General features: G+C 41.8%; 2 protein-coding genes across 3 annotated transcripts; both read left to right on the top strand.

The window, feature by feature from the left end:
* The first annotated feature begins 440 nt into the window (after positions 1-440).
* On the top strand, positions 441-11,918 carry pcsk1 (proprotein convertase subtilisin/kexin type 1). Of its 2 annotated transcripts, XM_008409461.3 has the most exons (14): positions 442-918; positions 1,979-2,083; positions 2,189-2,311; positions 5,715-5,861; positions 6,610-6,686; positions 7,094-7,182; positions 7,487-7,659; positions 8,324-8,536; positions 8,621-8,721; positions 8,814-9,047; positions 9,903-10,060; positions 10,158-10,291; positions 10,403-10,564; positions 11,434-11,918. In XM_008409461.3, exons 1-14 carry the CDS (start codon positions 730-732, stop codon positions 11,854-11,856), a joined length of 2,328 nt encoding a protein of 775 aa, XP_008407683.1. In that variant the 5' UTR covers positions 442-729; the 3' UTR covers positions 11,857-11,918. The 2 variants fall into 2 exon arrangements, with proteins under 2 accessions (XP_081463473.1, XP_008407683.1); XM_081607347.1 differs by having other exon boundaries at positions 441-918; positions 8,324-8,721.
* A 3,184-nt stretch (positions 11,919-15,102) lies between these two features.
* Positions 15,103-20,179, top strand: LOC103464991 (globoside alpha-1,3-N-acetylgalactosaminyltransferase 1-like). Its single transcript, XM_008409462.3, has 3 exons — positions 15,103-15,464; positions 17,231-17,293; positions 17,595-20,179. The coding sequence occupies exons 1-3, from the start codon at positions 15,416-15,418 to the stop codon at positions 18,551-18,553; spliced, it is 1,071 nt and encodes a 356-aa protein (XP_008407684.1). The 5' UTR covers positions 15,103-15,415; the 3' UTR covers positions 18,554-20,179.
* The last annotated feature ends 1,925 nt before the right edge of the window (positions 20,180-22,104 follow it).

The following is a 22,104-nucleotide window of genomic DNA, read 5'->3' as shown; positions in this document are numbered from 1 at the left end:
CCTGAGGACAGACAGACGGAAGAATCTGCCTGACAGAGATCCATGAAGCGCAACCTTCTTGTTCAGTGCAGACAGGAGGGGAAAAAAAGCTCAGACACGAGTGAACGACTCTTGATTATGACATGACGGCTACGCGCAGACGAAAATGCACGTGAGGCAGATGCTGCTGCAGCGCATCCGCCTTCATGATGATGATGATGATGATGAACAATATGTAATCAGATGGGATCTTTGTTGGATGTGGATGTGCTAGGTTTTTTTGTTTTTTTTTTTTCTTTCTTCAGGAGATAAGCACCCTTGTGATATTTTTAGTCCTCCCGTTTAGACGTTCTCCTTCAGGAACTAGCGCCCAATCTAAACAGAGGTGGACGCCAGACTGACGTCAGAGTACCAGTAATTTGACGTGTAAGCTCCCCCCTCATCCCCTCTCATTCCCCCTCCTACCAACATCACGACGATAGACGCGCAGTGACACCAAGCCCTACCTTTCAGCAGTATTTCCTCTCCCACAACAAGCTGGCTCCTTCCATCTCAGAGAGCGGGTTTCATTAGGAACAACCTGCATTTAACGACTGATTCATTCATTTATGTAATTATTAGAACTGCGCAACGTTTACATCTCGCAGGGACTTTATATTTTTTAATTTTTTCCAGTTTTTTTTTTTGTTTGTTTGTTTTTGTGTGTGTGGAGATTATCATTTTTTCTCATCTTGCTGATTTCCCTCTGACATGGAAGTGAGATGCCGTCCAGCGGTGATGTGCTGTGTTCTCGCCGTCCTCTGCTCCGCGCTGTCCGGCTCCCAGGCGCTGTCTTACGCGGACAGGCAGTACCTGAACGAGTGGGCTGTGGAGATCCCCGGCGGGCTGTCCGAAGCCGAGGCCATCGCCAAGGAGCTGGACTACCAGCTGGTCCGACAGGTAGGCGGCACACCGCACCAACGCCCTGAAGCACCAGCTTTAATTAAAGATAATAATTGCAATAATAATTTAATTTGATTAATTAACGTAGGCAGAGCCAGAACAAGAAAAGTAGGGTTTTATTTTTTAAATGAAACGTCTCATTTCACTGAGACGAGAAAAAAAAACCTGGGCCCGGATTTTTTATTTTTTTTATTTTTTTGTCTTAATCAAATGGACCAGTCAAAGATTTCTGAATTGTACTATTTTACCTAAAAGTAAGCTATGAGACTCAAAGCTCAGTATTTTTTTTTAAAGATAAAAAGGCGTAGTGAAGGAGGACAACACAGTATAGTTGTTATTTATAACAACTATACTGTTGTATAGTTGTTATAAACTATACAACATCTGTGATGGACAGATTTTGACTGTCCATCACTCCACTTATTCTAAACATGACAAAACCGTGCTAAATCTGCTGACATTCCCTCAGTGATTTTGATTAGCAACTATACATTCCCAGTTTGCCACCAATCATGTAGAGACACAGCAGAGACGTAGAAGAAGGTAGTCAGATTAGAGCAGCTTTCAGACATGGTAGTGGCAGCATCGTGCTTTGGAATTTGTTTCTAAATTTTAGTTTAGCAGAAAGAAAGAAGTAAGGGCAGGTCTGGACTCTTTGGAGCCTGTTGCACTGGCTCCAATTGGTCTCCTTCAGCAGTCTTTCAAGTTATATGCAGACAGCTTATTTTCCAAGGATTTATATTTTTGTTGTATGTGTTAAGATTAAAATCTTTCTGAGCCTTTATATGTCAACAGTTTGGCCGATGCAAGCTTTAATGTCCCTGAAGTTGCTGGTCTGATCTATGTGGATTATTTTTATCCTCTTTTGAATGAAAATCTGTAAAGTAGCCACTGCTTATCCTGTTACAAATTGATCTACAATCATGTATTATTAAATATAATATAATTAGTTGAAATAAAGAGCTAAGAAATAAGAGTGCATCACCAAATGGTTGACTTTCTATTACTTCCTGTTGAGCAGCGTGCTTATCTGTCCAACATCTGATGCTCTCTGCAGATTGGGGCCCTGGAAAACCTCTTCCTGTTCAAACACGGCAGCCACCCTCGCAGAATGAGACGCAGCGCGGCGCACATCACCAGGCAGCTCTCGGAGGATGACCGGGTGGGTTTTTGAGTCTCGGGGGTCGTTCTGTACCCGCGCCGGCGCGCTGGAGCTCTCTCGTCTTCAGAGACCGGCGAAGTCAAACCTCTTTGTTTGTCGGCGCAGGTGCTGTGGGCAGAGCAGCAGTACGAGAAGCGCAGAAGCAAGCGGGCGGCCCTGAGGGAATGCAGGGACTGCTCAGTGGACAAACTTTTTGACGACCCCATGTGGAACCAGCAGTGGTACCTGGTGAGTTGTCGTTTGTTCTCAAGGCTTTCGAAGAGCCCATGTGAGCGTGTTCAGTTTTATGTCAGAGGTGACTTTAAGCCTGAAAGTCGGTGGCTCAACTCCAGCGTCCTCTTGCTCAGCTGGGCAAGAGGCACAGAGCTGCGCATCGGTGTGTGGATGTTGTACATTTGTGATCGTGAAAAGTGTTTTGAGTGGTCATTTACTTCCTGGTCACATGTTTGTGTACTCTGGGTCTGTTCGCCTGCAGATTGTCTGCTCTCCTCGGAGACCTGCATGCATTTTAAAGCCCTGCGAGAGCTGGACGCATCCACGCTCTCACCGCTTTGTCCCGTAGCCTTTCGAGTGGAGATTAATGGGAACACCTCTGCGTTTTTCACACGTAAAGCATCAGTTAGCTTGTGCGAATTAATCCAAGTGTTGTGATGGAGAGAATAAACAGTGAATATGCTGCATATGCACACATACGGACATGAGATGACAATATGGAGGGGCAAAAAAAAAAAAAGCATTCTGTCAGGCAGCTCCAGCCAAAAGAGCTATTTGCTTAATTGGTCACACGGTCCCTTGTGGAGATGAGAGTTTTTGGAGAGGCCGTAATCCAGTCGGATGGGGTAGGCCAGAGCACAACGCATTAAATCCTAATTTAAACCACGGCGGGATGTTTCAGCTGTCTGAGGGGATGTAGTTAGACCAAAGATTACAATCAAAGCCTCCTTTCTCATTCATCCCCACCTTCTTTTCACACCTGAGCTTTTATGACTTCTCTTATGACAGCCAGTTGTTTTCTATTGTTTTTCATTAGGGGCAAACAGTAAAATTAGGCTTAAATGCAAAAACATGCAGCACTTTATTGTCAGTTATTTGTCTTGAAAATCATCCTTTTCCTTCGGCTTCAAAGTGCTGCATTATTTCACATTGATCTATAATCCCAGCTTTGTAGTTTTAGTTGCAAAGTTCACACTTGATTTTTTTATATATTTAAATATAAACATTTGAAAAAGTGTTGCATGCATTTGTGTTCACCTCTTGAAACTTAGTGTGGCTGGACGAAGTGAATGTGAGCGTCAGCTTTCAGATCTTATTCTTGACTGGACTTAGGTCTGGACTTTGACTGGGCCATTCCAACAGATGAACGTGCTCTGTTCTTAACCAATGGTGTTCAGTCTAATGTACCTGAATAACACACATGACTCAATGCAAGGCGTCTGCTAAACTTGATCACCTACTAAGGAGGCTTTTCATCCGTTTGACTGGAGCGTGTTGGAGCAGAGATGCATTTCAAAGTTGCATGAAAAGTCTGTGGACTGATCTAAACCACACAATAAGCAGTTAATCAGTGAATTGCAGGATAAATTAAAATGAGCTTTATTTCCATCCTGGTGGTTCATATTTTTTGAAGGACGATTTTGTTTTCAGCTACGCCCAAATCCTTTTTATTTATGGTTTCGTTTTTTTCCCTCTTTCATTTATTGTTTTTGGTTACTACGTTTTGTTTTGGAAACTGAAGGCATCTTCCTGTTCTTCTGAGTCTTCTTTACAAAATGAAAGTTCATTGGTCTGTGAGAGGGCATTATTATGCCATTATCAATACGTCACTTGAAAATCATCTCAAAACAGCAATATTATCATTTGTCACAGTAATTACTAGGACAAGTTATCGTCCAGTACAAGATTGTTATTGTGCCAAGTCTATCTGTTGACAAAAAATATTGAAAACAAATAAAATGCCTTGCATTTTCCAAAAAAAGAAAACGCAAAGTTATTAATTTCCAACTGCGATATAATGAATATTTTATCCTCTGAGCTACTTTTCTGGGAATAAAGTGGCAAACCGAGGCAGAGGAGGAGTGTGTTCACCATCAGCTGTTAAGCTACAGGGAACAGATGTGCTCTGTTATTGACCGGATCACCTCACATGACCTGGATTGACGGGTCAATCAGGTGAGACCGATCAGTTACAGAAGAGAGCCAATGCTTATTTTTGGCATTTTTGGGGCTTAAACGTCATCGAATTCTTTCCACAAATTAGACTTTTTTTTGTATTAGATGTGTGGACGTCTGACAGACAGATCCGTTCTCTGGGCCTTGACTCTTTTTTTGCACCTGCACTAACAGAACATGAGTCATGCTCGGGGCGACCGAGAAGGCAAATTGAGATGAATCAGCTTTACCGACGAGGGATGATGACACTAATGGGATCGGCCTCAAATCGCCGCTTTTTGTATTTCCACATCAAGCCGTGTCTGTGTCACTGGGAGGACCGGGTTACGACTAGATGCAAAAACAAAAACCTCGGCAGCAGATTGAACAGAGGCATCCCTCTGTTTTTAACATTGTGGCATAAGACGTTTCCTTACAGAGGAAGGAAAACGAAGGAAAATGATAAGATAACACAAAGACTGAGAGATCATAAAAGACCGCAGAGACAGCGATACTGGCGGACCCGACGGGTGCTGATGCTGGAGTCAGGGTGGAGCTCTGTGATCAGAGGTGGAGAGCTGCAGCAGGGAGCGAGAGATGAACCGTCTTTATCTGCTTTGAGTGGGTGACTGCATGAGCCTAATTAGGGGGTGACTCATACGTGTGGCCTGAAATTCCTCCCTCATGCATGGCTGCGGGGTCGTCGGTCTGTGTTAATAGTGCATCTCTTTCTGCATTTGTTGTTTACGTCATAGAGTCTGCTTTAAAGCGAATCGTCCACAGCTGGAACGGATTCTTGTCCTGAGTGAAAGAGCTGCGATAGGTGAGAGGAGGAGGGAGAGAGAAAAAAAGCAGGGAATCAAATCAGAGGCCGATGCATCGCAGGGATGACTCATATCTGGGGAGGCGTTCTGCAGCACAACGCACAAAGTGCAGAGCTCTTTTTTTTTTTTTAGTCTGAGCTTCTTCCAGCTCTGAACCACAAATCTTCTCAAAGCAGGAAAAAGGGAACGCCATCGTTCAGTCATCCTCGTCTATCTCTGATTATGTTCATGGAATCACTAAATGTGAGCTGAGCCCCCCGTGCCCCTCCCTCTCCCATCGCCCCACTGATCCATGTGCACTGGTGTGAGTCTTGAGCGTGAAGACGTTGTATTGAAAAACACAAAAGGCTCGATTATTTTGACCTTCCAGTCACACTCTTCCCTGTGAGTGGTTGTGCAGCAGCAGGAGTGGATTCAAACTCCTACAAAGAAAAAAGCCCAACGAGCCCAGTTATGAATGTCTGTAAAGGTCAGCGGACTCGGCGGGGTGGAGGGAGGAGAAGTTCAGCTGACGCTCATTAAGATAATTCCTGAAACGCCTTGTTCAGGTGAAGCGGTCAGAGAGAGATAACAAGGTTTTTTGTTTTTTTTCTAATTATAATTATTAACTAAGTTTTTTGTTTGTTTGCTTGTTTTTTTCTTCTGTCCTCCACATCCAGCAAGACACGCGGTCGTCGTCCTCGCTGCCGAAGCTGGACCTGCACGTGATCCCCGTCTGGCAGAAGGGCATCACGGGAAAGGGAGTGGTCATCACCGTCCTCGACGACGGGCTTGAGTGGAACCACACAGACATCTATGCCAACTACGTAAGACACCGTTTCCATGGAGACAGCCTCCGTCGTCTGGGCCTACCGTCGCCATGGCGACGGGCGCCGGCGACACCTCGCGAGGCGTTTCGCAGAGGCTGTGATGAGCGCGCTGATGCCTGTCGGCTCAGGGGCCTCGAGGCTTTTTGAATTCCTGACTGCTGAGTTTTAAAACGCATTTCTTAGTTTTTTTTGGCGGGGGGGGGGTTTGCATCTGCGAGGCCTCTCTGACTCTTTTATTTAATTATTTCACAAAAAAATTCCAATCAACGATGTGATGAAAGCAGCGCTTTCAGGAGCCATGCACACAGCAAAGGAAAGGAACGAAAAGCAGAGAGCAAAGATGAGGAATGATGTATGACAACAGCTCCTAATGCAATTAGGCTAATGCCTATTAATCCAGAGATCAATCGGGCAGGATGCTTATTCATAATAATCAGGGCAAATTGTCAGCATTCATTTGCATAATTTATAAGCAGTAAAATGACAGTCGCAAGCATCTGATTTCATTGAATGTGGAAGCTGTTACTGTGAACCAGAGGCAACAGGATGACAGTGAAGCTCTTTATTTCATTGTTTTGTAAGACTGACAAACAGGAAATGAGCAGGTTGAGGAAGACCGCGGCAGCCTGTCAGCTCATGACAAAACTGTCTGTCATAAACAATTACAGAATTATAATATTCTACATCAGATTCTTTGTATAAAAAAATTAACCCTGTTCCCTTTTATTTTATTTTATTTTTAAAGGATCCAGCAGCCAGCTACGATTTCAATGACAACGATCCGGATCCTTTCCCCAGATACGACTCCACCAACGAAAACAAGTACGTCCAGATTAACCAATCTCAACTTTTTGGTGTCTCAGACTGAGTTAAGATGGGTTAAACAATTCAATTGTACATATTTATGTTTTTATTGCTTCACTCATTTATTTATTCATTTATTTATTTGCTTATTTCAACTTTGGATTTTTGTGGTTTTTACGATGCGAAGCACTTTGAGCTGCCATGTTGCTGAAATGTGCTGTACAAGTAAAATTTGTTATGATTATTTATTTGGGTAAATTTTCCATAAATAGACTATGTACAGAAGATATACTTTATTTATTTATTTATTTATTTATTTATTTATTTATTTATTTATTTATTTATTTATTTATTTATTTATTGGGTAAAAACTGAACCTTTTAAGAGGAAATTAAGATATTTGTGGTTTACTCTTTTCCTCTGAGGCATGGCACTCGTTGTGCAGGGGAGATTGCAATGCAGGCTGACAACAACAAATGTGGCGTCGGAGTGGCGTACAACTCCAAGGTCGGAGGTGAGAGCTTTTGATTTGGGCTAAATGTGAACATATCCATTCAGCTTCACCACCTCATAACACTGCATGTGTTTTGTCTTATGTTTTTCTTTGTTTGCTTTTATAAGCAGCAGTGTTTGGTTTTGAAATTAAAGCTGTAACTCGAGTATTTTAGATTTTGTCTCACCTTTGACTTCCTCTGATCTCTCAACTTGACCCTGATCATCCAAACCTTTTCCTGCTTTTATGTCGTTTTTCCTTCAGATAATGTTGCAGCCGAAAAAGTGTGTGTGAACCTTTAATATTTCTCTCTTTTTACCCGCAGGAATTCGCATGCTGGACGGGATTGTGACGGACGCCATCGAGGCGAGCTCCATTGGGTTCAACCCCAACCATGTGGACATCTACAGCGCCAGCTGGGGGCCCAACGACGACGGCAAGACCGTGGAGGGTCCTGGCCGCCTGGCCCAGAAAGCATTTGAATACGGTATTCAGCAGGTACAGAAAACACAACACAAATACCATTGTGTACTTGAAAAGTATACATGTACCCTCAAACCCTCTGACATTTTTTGACATTGCTACATCAATACTTTTACCTGTAACAGTACCAAAGTTTTGGTCTAGAATTGACTCATAGGTAATGAATACAAATGCATGTAAGACTTTTTTTTTTTTTTTGGAAAAAAATTTTTGCTTCAGAATTTGACGTTACTTTGTGCAAATAATTCTCCAAATCCCGCTGACATTTGTCGATGTAACATGTCAAAACGGTTACAAATTCAGGGAGTATGAATACTTGTGCAAACTGCTGTATATTTAGCTGGTGGGGTCTGCTAACGGGAGCAATTATATGCAGCAGCGGTGAGAGTCAAATGGATCAGGATCAATAGAAACAATGCAGTGAGCTGCTAAGTGTGAAGATTTTAATGACAAAATGTCATCAGCCGTAAACGTGTCACTGATGCTAATTGAACTCTTTCTTAGAACCATCGAACTGCATCCTAAACTGTCCCTTTTTTTTAATCTTTCATATAAAATAACTGTTTTAATGCATTTTAAACATTGTTTAGGATCATTTTTAGGTTCTAACCAGCAGGAGATTATCTGATTCAGACAACCCAGTATTCTCCTTTCTCTCTCTGTTTGGTCTTGTGTGTAGGGTCGCAATGGGAAAGGCTCCATCTTCGTCTGGGCATCGGGTAACGGAGGTCGCCAGGGCGATAACTGTGACTGCGACGGCTACACAGACAGCATCTTCACCATCTCAATCAGCAGCGCCTCCCAGCAGGGCCTGTCCCCGTGGTACGCCGAGAAGTGCTCCTCCACTCTGGCTACGGCGTACAGCAGCGGAGACTACACCGACCAGAGGATTGTAAGTACAGAGAGAGATAGAGCTCATCTACCTCAGGACTTTCTTCATCAAGCCTTCTTCTTCGTTGTTGTTTTTGGCCTTCAGACCAGCGCCGATCTTCACAACGACTGCACTCAGACTCACACTGGAACCTCAGCTTCCGCCCCACTGGCTGCTGGGATTTTTGCCCTCGCACTGGAACAAAAGTACGAGGCTCTGCAAGTCACTTAGCAAATCAAAGCTTTGTTTTGTACGTCTCAATAAACGCTCACTGGTCTGCTTGTGTTTGCTGCCTCAGTCCGGATCTCACGTGGAGAGACCTGCAGCACATTGTGGTGTGGACCTCGGAGTTCGATCCGTTGGCCAACAACCCGGGCTGGAAGAGGAACGGAGCGGGCCTGATGGTGAACAGCCGCTTCGGATTCGGCCTTCTCAACGCCAAAGCGCTGGTGGACCTCGCAGACCCAGCCGTGTGGAAGCACACGCCGGAGAAGAAGCAGTGCATCGTCAGAGACGACTCTTTTCAGCCGAGGTACAGAGAACATCTTGAGGCAGAGATAATACATTTTGCTGCATGGATCCAGCACAGGAGAGAGCTAGAGTAAGAAAAAAAAAACAAGTTTATGTTGATTCTTCAGTTTAGGGTGGATTAGCAGTCTCAGTATCCCCAACACACATGTTCTGATTACCTTGCGTCGCCCCTGTTTAATCCCAAAGATTTGCCTCTCCATTTCCTCTGCTCTGCTTAGCGGTCTGGACGCCCCCTCTGGCTTCATGCCAGCTCCAACACATAAATCCTTTCATTCATATCTGGGAGAGATTGGGATTAGTTGCTTTTTGCAAATGAATGACCAAATGCTGCTAAATCTGCAGACGCATATTGTGTGCGCTTGTGACTGCCGCTAAACACGTAACATGGCAGCATGCGACGAGTGCAACTAGGACAGTAAGTACACTGATCAGGTGGAGGTGGAGCTGTGCAAGATCAAGAGGATGATGAGCAGGTCTGTGAAAATGTTGGGTAAACTCAATTAAGTCTGAGATAGCAAAAAAAAAAAAAAAAAAACATTTTTAATGACGATTACAGTTCCCAATTGAAAGAAATTTATTATAATTTAATATTTAGGTGAAAAATAGGAGAATTTTTCTTGTGGGCGATACAAAGCAAAAAAATAAGAAAAAAGAAAAAAATACATACAAGACTACTAGAACAAACAAGCCTGTAAAAAGATGATTGTTAGTCCTCCAAATTTAAACATAATACTGTATGCTTTTAATAAATGTCCTTCTTTAATAATAGAAATGTCTTGAGTCAGGAGCCACGTGACGTCCTTGGGTTTGTGGCGAAGGGTTGTTTACGTCGCAGCTAATTCAATGCGTTCCGCAGGGAGCTGAAGGCGGCGGGAGAGATCACCATAGAGATCCCCACCAAAGCCTGCGAGGGCCAGGAGAACGCCATCGGCTCCCTGGAGCACGTGCAGGTGGAGGCCAGCATCGAATACACCCGGAGAGGAGACCTGCACATCACGCTCACCTCCCCCGCAGGTCAGAGACGTGCACGCATGTGAACACGAGGATGTGTGGCAAAACAATAAACCCCGATGTAGTCGTAAACAGTCCGTTCCTTTGGGTGTTGCCTCAGGCACAACCACTGTGCTTCTGGCCGAGAGGGAAAGAGACACGTCATCCAACGGCTTCAAGAACTGGGACTTTATGTCGGTACACACATGGGGAGAAAACCCCGCTGGCACTTGGACACTGAAGATCACAGATACTGTGAGTTTTTTTTTGTTTTGTTTTTTCAAATCAGTACATAATATTGCTTGTTTTGTAGATTTATTGAGTATCTCCTATTGCTTTTTAAGCCGCTTTCATTCCTTTACGCAGTCGGGGCGAATGGAGAACAAGGGGCGGATCCTGAACTGGAAGCTGATACTCCACGGAACATCGGAAAAGCCGGAACACATGAAGAAACCTCGAGTCTACATTCCTTACAACGCCGTTCAGAATGACCGGCGTGGCGTGGAGCACATGGATGACATGATGGAGGTGAGCCTTGCGCTTTTTCCGACGTCGTCATACAGCCAAAAGCTTTAAGGCGTTTTTATTGGGATTTGAGTGGAAGTACCTTTTGCCGCAATTACAGCGTTAGGTCTTTAGTAATACGTCTTGGACGTGCAGAGAGTTTTTTTTTACTCCCAATCTTCTTTGCAAATTAAGCCACAGATAGTCTTGCTGGAGAGCAGCTGCATGTAAAACATTCATTTCCAAGATTCCTCATTATATTTAGGTCAGTATAATGACTGCACCATTCAAAAGGCTTTAACTAAACCGGTGAATTGCAGCTCATGCTGTATACTTAGGATTGCTACTCTTATAGATTTTCTTCAAGGCTTTTAAAAACCTTCCGGAAAATATTCACCTCCTTCACTTTCTTCACTTTTTTTTATGTTACAGCCGTTTTCCAAATTGTGTTTAAAGTAGCTTCAAAAATGTTACACAGAAGTACCCAACTATGACAACAATGGCAGAAATTTGTAGAGATATTTGTAAAATCACATTTATGTAAATAATGTCTGTTTATATATTTACACAGAGAGGTTTTTGGTATTTGTAGCCTGACAAATGGCAGCGTGGGGATTCGAGAAAGATCAGATGCTAAACTCAGCAGCGGGCTCAAAGCTTGATGGTCCTGGTGCCGTCTCAGATTAAGACTCATTTCTCGACTTCTCTGTCCAATCCTTCAAGATGAGACAATTTTTTTTGTCTTACACGCTATCACATCAGTTCTGCCAGAGCCAAATGAAACATAACGAAATCCGCACGCACATTCTGAGGATTATCTCTTTTTTTTTTTTTCTTACAATCTGCGTCATGACCAAAAGCCGTGTCTTCTTTGTGTGTTGTTGGTGACACAGGAGCCCACGCAGCCCCGCCCCCGTCAGAACACCAAGGCTGCAGAAGTCTCTCCTTCGGTCTCAGAGAAGAAGCCCAAAAGCCCCTCAGGCGGCGGCTCCCCTCGGCCCCCTTCCCAGGCCCTGCTACGTCTCCTTCAGATGGCTTTCAACAAACAGGTCTCTGCGTCGCAGCTTCCCCAGGCTGCAGCGAGGCCCCTCTCTGCCCATAGGAAGCAGCAGCAGCAAAGCCGGGGTTTTCTCCCTCTTCCTACGAAACTCCCAGCTCATAAGCTGTACCAGGCTCTGGACTTGATCAACAAGTTTAGCGGCCCGGGGGACAGCCTCTACAGTGACTACAGCAACGGCTTCTACAGCATCAAGCCGTACAAGCACAGAAACGACCAGCTGCTGCAGGCCCTGTTCGAAATGCTGGATGACAAGTAGAAGCCGGAGAGGCGCGAGATGCAGGGGGTGAGGAGAGGAGAGGAGAGGAGAGGAGAGGAGAGGAGAGGAGAGGAGAGGAGAGGAGAGGAGAGGAGAGGAGAGGAGAGGAGAGGAGAGGAGAGGAGAGGAGAGGAGAGGAGAGGAGAGGAGAGGAGAGGAGAGGAGAGGAGAGGAGAGGAGAGGAGAGGAGAGGAGAGGAGAGGAGAGGAGAGGAGAGGAGAGGAGAGGAGAGGAGGAACAAGACAAGGAGATGAAATAAGGCAGACGGATGTCAAACCCTCTAAAGGGAACCTTGAGATGAAAAATACCCAAAATGCTGCATTTCTGATTATCTACTTCTAATCCATAACTGTCTGTAGATCCGTTCTTTCATTCAGTCCTTTAGAGCAGTAAACTCTTTATTTCCGATACGGACTTGTTTGGAGCCTGTATGCTGTAGAGTGTATCCTCAGGTGGGGCATCTAAATGCATTTAACCAGAAAACAAAAGGGATGTAGGAAGTTTCGGTGGCCTTGGCTCTCTTCTCTTTACTGCCTGCTCAAGCATGCCACCGTTAGAGTATAAGTTTTGCAGTAGTATCTATTTCTATATTGTCATCCGGAAACAATGATTGTAATATGGTTTGAAAGCCCTTTTAAGCAAATCCCGTCTATATGTAGTTATTCCTGATGCTCTGAGCTGCTGTAATAACTTTTTTCTTTACCTCTGAGTAAAAGTTTATTCTATAAAGCTGAAAGGAAGTCAGATAAATCTGAAAAATTCCAGAAACTAATTTAAAAGCTACCAAATTGATAATCTGTTTAGATTATTTTGAAAATATTGGCTTTCGATCTGTTCTCAGGGTGTCAACAAAGCAACACGATAATAGCTTTATTTTCTATAAACTTACAAGTATTACGAGAAATATATGTTATTCAGAAAAATTATTTGCTGTATAATTAAGCAAATTTAAAATGTTTTAACTTGCAGATCAATACGGATAAACAAAATGTAAAAATAAGTATTTAAAAAAGTTGGTTAAATTAAAACAATCACAAAAAGCTAAGCAAATACCCCAGCAGTTTATTTTTTTTATGAGTGCAATGCTGCATTAAAGAAATTATTTTTCTATAGATGATTTAAACCTGTGAAATAAGTTTAATAGGATATCAGAACCTTTTAAAAATGTATTTCTTTGTGGTTCAGGTCACACAGTTTGTGGCTGCAAAGTCTGTACGGTTACAAATACATATAACTACAAACACTGCCAAAAATGTTACTGTCAAAAAGCTTCGCAAAAGGAGAAAAAATAAAATAAAATTTATATATATATATATATATATATATATATATATATATATATTGTTTTCCAGCATATGTACCAGCAGAAAAAAAAACAAGAAAAAAAGGAAGAAAAAACTTCGCCTGGCCCAAACCTCTGTAGATTAGGGGCTGAATTCTGCAGCATCAAAGCACATTCATGTTTGAACGCCTTAATTTCTGCTATGATTACTGCTGTGCACATTTAATCTCCGTTTAATGTCGATCAGTTTTGCTGGATTTAGACTTTAGTGTTTGTGACATGAATCCTTCTGGAAGCCGTAGTGGGGAGTCTCTGCTCTCCGCCTCGGAGTCGCCGCCTCAGCAAAGTGACCCGTTTGGATAAAAAAAAGCTTTTCACGCTCCAACTTACCTTCCCTTCAGAGCAGCCCGTGCTGCTTTCTTAATCACTTCTGTTGACGGATTCTTCAGTCAAACGTCGTTTACACAAATTAATGTTATGTTGCCATTTCTGTATGGATGTGTAAAAAAAAAGATCTGAAATTTATCGAATAAACTGCAAAGTGACACCTGGAGTCTGAAGTGATTTTGTCGGGATGCAGAGAGTTTTTTTTTTGTTTAGGGTCTATTACCTGTGACTATCTATTACCACAGTAAAAACCTTGTGAGCTTTTCTGTGAGTGGAAATGTCAATAAGCACAGAAAACATGAGTTCTGGTAAGGTAAGGTAAGGTAAGGTAAATTGATTTATATAGCAAATTTTCAGCAACAAGGCAATTAATTCAAAGTGCTTATTATGTTCTGATTATTTGTGATTGTGGCAATTACCTGTTTTCTTTCCTCCATCTTTTCATTATTTTTGAGTCCATCATTTTTAGTTTCCTTCCAGAAGTTTTTCACAGTAGCTTCCTTGAATTTTGTCCCGTTTTCCTGACAGAGCTGCTGTAACTGAGTCTGGTTTGAATGGCAGCCTCGTTCCCACGCAGCTCACCTCTGCTGACAAGCTTTCTATACACGTACATCGCACCATTTCCTCCTGCAGTGAAAACAACCACACAACAGCAAGCGTCTTTACATTTCCTTTGACTATAATACTGGTCAATCACTTTGATTAGGCCACACGACATGTCGTCAAAATGCAAACTTCTGCTCTTGAAAAATTTCCACATTTCACATCAGAACAGGTTCATCTCTCTGACTGTTCATGCAGCTTTTAGAAGTGTAGATCAATCAATCAACGTTTAAGCAACAAGGCAATTCAAAGTGCTTTACATCATAGAAACACAAAAATAAAAAAAATTATAAAATAATCAAAATAACATACAGTAACCAATCGAGAAAACATTACATTGCATTTTGTCAACACTCATTTAATATGTTGGTCAATGTTTCATTTACTGTCCAAAAGCGACTCTAACCAGGCAGGGTTTTTAGCCTTGATTTAAAGGAACTCATGTTTCAGCTGTTTTGCAGTTTTCTTCAGTTTCAGATTTGTGGTGCGTAGAAGCTGAATGCTGCTTGTCTATGTTTGGTTCTGGTTTCTGTTCTGCAGGACAAGCCAGAACAAGAAAACCTGACACCTTTCCAAAAGAAAGACCCCAAAAGGCTGACTATGTAGAGAGACAAAGCTCCATATTTTTACAGTGAATCGGTGATATCATATTTGCTATGCCATCTGCTGGTCTGATGCTGCTCAAAGAAATATTTGTCCTCTCATGTTTTCCATGCAGTCGTGTGTCTATTTCCAACTAAATACCTCCACCTTGTGGACAAAACAAATCCAACATCAGTACTAAGTTTAACTGTAAATAAAGCAAGTAAAACCCAGACATTTAGTGACTCTCTACTCTGAACTTCTGCTCCCCAGTGTGGGAAGGAAGCTAAATTGTTTATCTCTGCTGTTTCTTGATTGTGTGTACATTTTCAGCAGTTGCACTTCCCTGGTTTTGTTTCCCTCAACTCCTCCCCACACATCTGGCTGTCTGGATTTTGCTCCGAGAGTCAAAGCTGCAGAAAAAAATGCAACAAAAAAAATGTTAAGAGGAATGTGAGAGGGTGGGGGGGGGGAGAGCTGCTGGAAAGAAGATTCAGTACGTGAAGCAAGAGGAGAGGAAAATAATCTGAAAGCCATGAGGTGGAGAGAGAATCTGAAGCTTTGGAAAACCAGTGGCCAAATACCGTGGTTTTAATGGCAAACGTTCAGGAAGAGGCTGGCTGAGCTACCCAGAGAAACACACACAATAGGCAAAAATAGTTTCCTGCACTGTTAGATTAGATTAGGTTTTGAGAGTTTAAACCAATGACCGATAGCAGTATGGCACTATTCCTGTTCTGCAAGTCTCCTGCAGGTTAGTACTCTCTCCAGCAGCAATGCGCAGCCTCTTTCTTTGGTCATTTTTTGTTGTTGTTGATGTTGTTGTTCTCCTAATTCGTTTATCATTGGCAGCTGCGTATGTGTGTCGCATGTGGGTCAAAGTTGCTTTTGCTCAGAATGATGCAGCTGAAATTCAAACTATTTCCAGAAATTTGTCAAGTAAAACGAAAAGAAAACCTACGGGACTCGCATGCCGTCAAAGATGTTTGACATCTGTCTCATTTGTTTTCTATTTTTTGCCTAAAGTATCATATGAGGTCTTGCAGATTACAGGCTTTTATTCATCTAAATGTCATCCTTTATATTCTTGTTTTACTTCCTCCAACTCAAAACAGACAACCACAGCAGAAAAACTTTAGGTTTCAAACTGCAGCAAAAAAACAGCGGTGCGATAAAGTAGTTGCCTTCTTACAGATTTCTTTTCTTCTATGCTTTTATTTGACCACACTTAAGCACTTTAGAGCATGAAACAAATCTGAATATCAGACAAAAATCACATTATGAAATACAAAAAACTAAAAGGTTTTTAATGATTTAATTAATTAAATGGGGAAAAAAGCAACTTATTTGGTTGTGTGGAAAAGAAAGTTCCCTATTAACCCATAACCACAGCTGATTAACATAGGATTAAAAACAATACTTATTATGTAAAATCAACTTCTTGAGCTTTACATCATGTTCTAATGTTATTCCATCACCAAAAACATACCTAGTATGTTGCTTTGATTCTTTCATGCATGTTTGAGAAATCCTTTAATCTCCCGTGGCAAACATTCATGATGCCTAAACGTTTGTTCTCTCCAAGCATCGCTTATTTCCACAAAGCTCTGCCGTGCAGCAACTCGTCCCCATTCAACTCCTACAGTCTAGCAGCAGCAGCAGCAATTATCAAACATGGTGGAACTGAACACCTGCTGAGCTCATCAAACTAACTACTCTGCAGTCCAACTCTCATAATAATGGTTGTAGGCAGCATAATGGAGGAGGATTGTTGTGATGACGTGTTGAAAGAGGAACATCAGAAGGAACAGGAGCTTCTTAAAGACATAGAGGCTAATATCAAGATGTCAAATTGATTTTGAGTTATGTTTGATAAATTCAGGATTTCCATAGCAACTGAAGGTAACATAGTCACTTGATTGTGCTATAAGATGACACTAAGTGCCTGGAAAATACCGACCCTGTAAACAGAACCTGAAGTTGATTAAAATATCTAAAAAGAAACCCCCAAAAAACATCCTGTCCTAATTTTGAGAAATTCAAGAGCAGATCAGAAAGAAAGTCTACAGAAATCTTGAAGGAGAAGGTCAGGCCATGAGTTTGTGGTTTTAAACTCAACCATCTTTAGGTAGCAAGTCCACCTCTGGATGGATCAAAATAAATGTACCTTTAGGAGTGGCCTCATCCAAGTCTGACGTTGAAATAAATTCAGATGCTGTAGCTTGACCTTAAACAGGCTGTTCATGTTTAAAACCCCTCAGTGTGAGTGAATTAATCCAATCCTGCAAAGAGGAGGGGAACAACGATGTCAAAGGCTTGTGCAGATTAAAACTGCTTCTCTATGTTTTCCCGGGTTATCTTTGTCTTCATTTTAAAGTGTTGGTTGAACCGAACCATTTAAGTTGCATGAAAACAGCAAACACGGAAGAAATCTCAAAGAGGATAAAAAAAACAAACATCATTGCGTTAGAGTGGATGAGAAGTTGTTTCACTGCACACTGTGTGTTTGTCGTCATGCAGGTCCAGTCAGAATGAACAGAATACAGCTCATCCTGTGCTGTTTTCTACTGTCTCTTATCATATGTAAGTATGCAGAGCAATATGTTCTATCACTTTGTATCAGGACAATGCATGCACACAGAAAAACAGACCTACTTTGACCTTAGACGAGTTGTGGGCCAACCAAATAGTTATAACTGTTGCTTCCGATCATTTTTTTATAAAGGTAATTTCTGTATTTTTTCTACATTTCCAGCAGAGTTTTAAACCTATCTGTCTCAGTGTTGACTTTAGGTATCAGTTAAATATTAATAGGCGTGATTACTTTCCATATCCAAGTAAAGTATGTTTTTTGTTCTTAAATAACAACTTCTTGTCTCTCCAGACTTCTTTAATGGACGTAAAGCTGCTGCCAGTTTGGAGTCAGCCCATCCCTTGTCTCAGGTGTTGGGAATGAAGGATGGAATGATACTGAAAGACATGTCTTCAATGAAGACAGTGGACTCAAAAACTCCACAGGAGACATCCTGGGGAGCCCCTATGGTTTGGGGTGACAGCCACAACTCAGTGTGGCGCAGGGCGAAACTCTCAGAACGAGGAATTCGCGTAGGCCTGTTGGCCCTTGTGGTCGGAACTTACGCCCGGTTTGTCCGTCATTTCCTCTACTCAGCCGAAAACCATTTCCTCCCTGGTCAGATGGTCACGTATTACATTCTTACAGACAACCCCCGCACTCTGGATCCTCCGGTCGAGCTGGGCCCTGGACGGCAGATGAAGGTGCTTCCGGCTGCGGAGCTGCCTGGCTGGCACAAGTTGGCTTACCGTCGCATGGTGCTGTTCGCCGAAGCCCTCTGGGACTCCATTGGCAAAGAGGTCGACTACATCTTCTGCGCTGACGTTGACCAGGAGTTTGTGGGCCCAGTGGGGGAAGAAATCCTTGGGGATCTGGTGGCTACGCTACACCCAGAGTTCTTTGAAATGCCACGAAGCAATTTCCCTTACGAAGACCAAGAAGAGTCATCCGCTTGCGTGGAGGAGGACGAGGGAGACTACTATTACACATCAGAGTTTTATGGCGGGGTGGTTTCTCAGATGCGCAGGCTTGCACGGGAGTGTTCTTTGCTTATACTTCAGGACGAGGCGAACAAAGTGATGGCCAAAGGACTGGAAGAAAGCTACTTAAACCGCTACCTGATCGACCACAGACCCACATGTGTGCTCTCGCCAGAGTACAGCTGGTGGGATTCGCCCCTTACCGCCCATGTGCCTAAAAAGAGACTGGTCTCATTGGGAAGGCAGTGTGAGGCTTATGATATAGAGAAGAGAGAGCTACACAGGTGCTGAATTTTTAAGAAAGGAAGGATAAGAGAGTTCTGCAATTTGCACTCATTTATGTATGCAGTGGTGTGCAAAGTATTCATGCCCTTTCCATGTTTTCAATCAAAACAAACCCCAGTGTGTTTTATTGATCCCCATGGGGGAATTGAGAAGAGGTTTGATCTGAACCATCATCCATCATCTTTGACAAGCTACCCTTTCTCTCATAAAGAAAAGCATCCCCACACCATAATTCTGCCTTCACCATGTTTCAGTGGTGCGTCCAAGCTGAACTCCAATGTTAGTTATCCATTACACATGGTGTTTTGCACCCTTTTCCAGGTAACTTATCCCGGCACAGTTGGCGACAAACTGCAAATGGGATTACTTCAGCACTCGAGACTTCCTCTTGCCTCTCTTCCACGAAGGAGTAGATAACTAACAGTTGTCCTGTCAACAGACACTCCTGCCTAAGCTGTTAATCTGCACAGTCTCCACGGCTGCTTCTCCTATTGATGCTGTGTCAGGCATATCAGCTAGAAATCTCCTAAACTTTATCACTGACCTGTCTTTTGTTTTCCTTGGTCTTCATGATGCTATTTACTCACTGATTTACCACCAAGGTCTCCACCAAACAGCTGGACTCATACTGAAATTAGATTACGCTACATTTGTGGTTGTAATGTGCTAAAATGTGAAGAACGAGGAAAGAAAACATCAGTACTTTTGCAAGGCACTGTATCTCATGCCATTTCATGAAGGTGGAATACATGGCGTCTCACAAGACAACTGATAAAAATCATAGTAATGAGAATGCAAATATTAATAAAATCTCCATAAAAGATTCTGATTTTTTTTTATGGTCTGTTTTGTGAGATAATAAATGGCGCAAGCAATCGTGCTCAAGCTAGCTGCACAACCTGCACTGAATTAAAGGTCCATTGGTGTCAACAGCGCTTTTGCATGCACACTTTCTCTTCCCCCAGCAGACAAAGAGAAGCTGACCTGTCTCTGTAAACAAAGCACTGTCCTCTCCATTAATGTCAGCCTCAGAGATACTGCTCCAGTGGCTTTGTGGTCGGCAGTGATAAGAGGCAACAGTAAGTGCACACTTTCCCCACAGTGGCCAATCATTAACTGAAAGAGCCGCTGTCCCAAGGTCTTTAAAGACCAGGTGGGTGAAAATAGACTCAGATTGGGAGTTGTTTTTCCATGTTTTCCACGTGGAAAGAATTTGGGGTTTTGACAAGAATCTATGCAACATGTACAGAATATTATGTATATCATCTTTTTTATATGCACATATAAAAGCTGTACTTGACTAACTAGGTTGTGTGTGTGCTGTTGTCTTCCTCCATCCCTCTCGCCCGCAAACACAAACATGCTCCCACGTTCACACATAGACCTTGCTGTCTTGTGTGCAGTGTGTGTGTTTTCTTTTATTGGGTGGGTTAAACAGGAGCAGATGTTTTCTTCTCACTGCCAACAGAATCTGTCCTCAAGGGCCAGATCGCCACGTGGAGTGGAGTGGAGTGGAGTGGAGTGGAGTGGGAGGTGAACTTCAAACAGCTCTGTGCTTCACATGGAAAAGTCGTCTTTTTCAAAGTTTTTGGATTTGACCAAGCAATGAATAAAAGCTCTCTGGACGGTCAACGTCAATTTTATATTTCTCACATAGCAAGTGGTGCTTTCATTAATTTTTTTTAATCATCTGGTTTTCATTAATGTGATTGTTATTAAACTGGAATATTTTTCTGGCCTTTTAATGTTATGCTATTTTTAATCCAGTGAAGATTATTGTATTATTTTCTTTAGCAAAGTTTTATCTTGGAGGTGGGGGCTTTTTGTCGAAGAGAAATCCTTTTCTTTCACTGTAACTTTGTTTCTCCCTGGTATTATGTTTCTGATGTACCTCACAGGTGCATCACATGATGCATTTAAAATTTGCATGTATAATTTTGAAAGGAACTTCACTATAAAATTAAATTAAATTAAATTAAAAAATTGTGGAGTCGTATTCTAAATTAAGCATATTTTTGTTTGTTCATCAATTTTGCTGAATAATTGTCATTATCATTGTCTGTATACATACCATGTTTTCAATCTATGACTGAATAATTAGATAAACCCAGTACAACAGAGTTGTACCGCAGAAGGTCCTGGTAATGAAACATCTTATAAACTTCTAAATGCAAACAGCTTTTTTTTTTTAAAAGGTTTTCTTATTGATTTACAACGGTTAGTTGCTTGCCATAAGCGATGAATGACTCCTTTTATCTCCTTGTTAACTTATGTTTTATCATTTGCACAGTTTTACTGTTACAAATAACTTTGACATTTAACTCACTGGAATACTTTAACTCTACATGTTCAGTGTAGTCGACGTTCCCTGCTGAGTTTAAAGATTTATTGGTTCAGTCCTTTTTATGTGTTTTACTGGTAGTAAAATAACAGATTACTGACATCAGCATAACCCAGAGCAGAAAACAGCAAACTGAGCACATGTAGGTGAGAGGACATTTTTTGTGAAAATTTCTGCCAATCATTGTGGCACAGAATGAGAATCTAATGTGGAAAAAATGGTAAAAAATAAAAATAAAAATAGAAAGGGACAGAAAAATAATCCAGAGAGTGTAAAATTTTGTTGTGCACCACTTATAAATATTATATACTTGCCACTTGATGGTTCGTGAGATTTTTCCATCTCCATGTTTCACAAATGGTATGAAGTCTTAAAATCCTATGCTTGGTTTACACCAAACATGCCCAAATAATTCAATGTTAGACTTATTTGTTGCTAGAACATAACTCCAGAATTCCAGATCTTTGTATGATTTAAGGAGCTTCTTTCAGCCTCTTGCTTCCAGAGTGGACCTGCTAGGATGACCAGACCTACACATGTCAGCAGCTGTTCTGGATGCTCCTCATTTGTACAAAAAATTAAAAAAAAAGTTGTTTCTGAAACCTAAAGTAAATGTCTCAGGTCTAACCACACTAGACCTCCTTCAAAATGCTGAATAACGATGTTTTCATCACGTGAACCCGATGCGACCCAGTGGTGTGACTTCATCTGTTTCAACGGGGAAATAAAAGTTGGTTATCCTAATTTATTCCTCGAGAAAAATTTTAAATTAAATTCCATAAAAAGTTTTTATAAAGTCTATTTTCCAGTTTGAATTCATTTATTTGGGTTTTATCACTTGAATTTTGTAATATTAATAAAATTGCTAATAGGTATTCACACATCCAAAACTTTCCCGCATAGATTGTGCTGAATGAAGCTGAAAAATAATATTTTGTTCTTTATTTCAAGTACTTTAATGACATTGGTTTGCTAAGAATCCTTTAATGTTTACACTGACGATGATGACTCCGTTATGAAAAGGTTTTAGTGAGGGTTGGTAATTCGTTGTATAGTTTACTTTAACCTAGACAGACTTATGTAAAGGAGACATCCAAACAGTCCCTTCTTGTGTTGCCCTTTTGAACTAGAAACAGAGCTGAATAAATTTAATCTCATGCTAAAACATGAATAGTCGATTAGATCTAAACATGGAGCCCCCCCAAAAATGAAGTAT

This window comes from Poecilia reticulata, chromosome 5 (assembly GCF_904066995.2).
Source record: "Poecilia reticulata chromosome 5, P_reticulata-male-v2, whole genome shotgun sequence".
Classification (NCBI taxonomy): Eukaryota; Metazoa; Chordata; class Actinopteri; order Cyprinodontiformes; family Poeciliidae; genus Poecilia; species Poecilia reticulata.
Note: the sequence above shows the minus strand (reverse complement) of the source record. Positions and strands in the feature narration are given on the sequence as shown.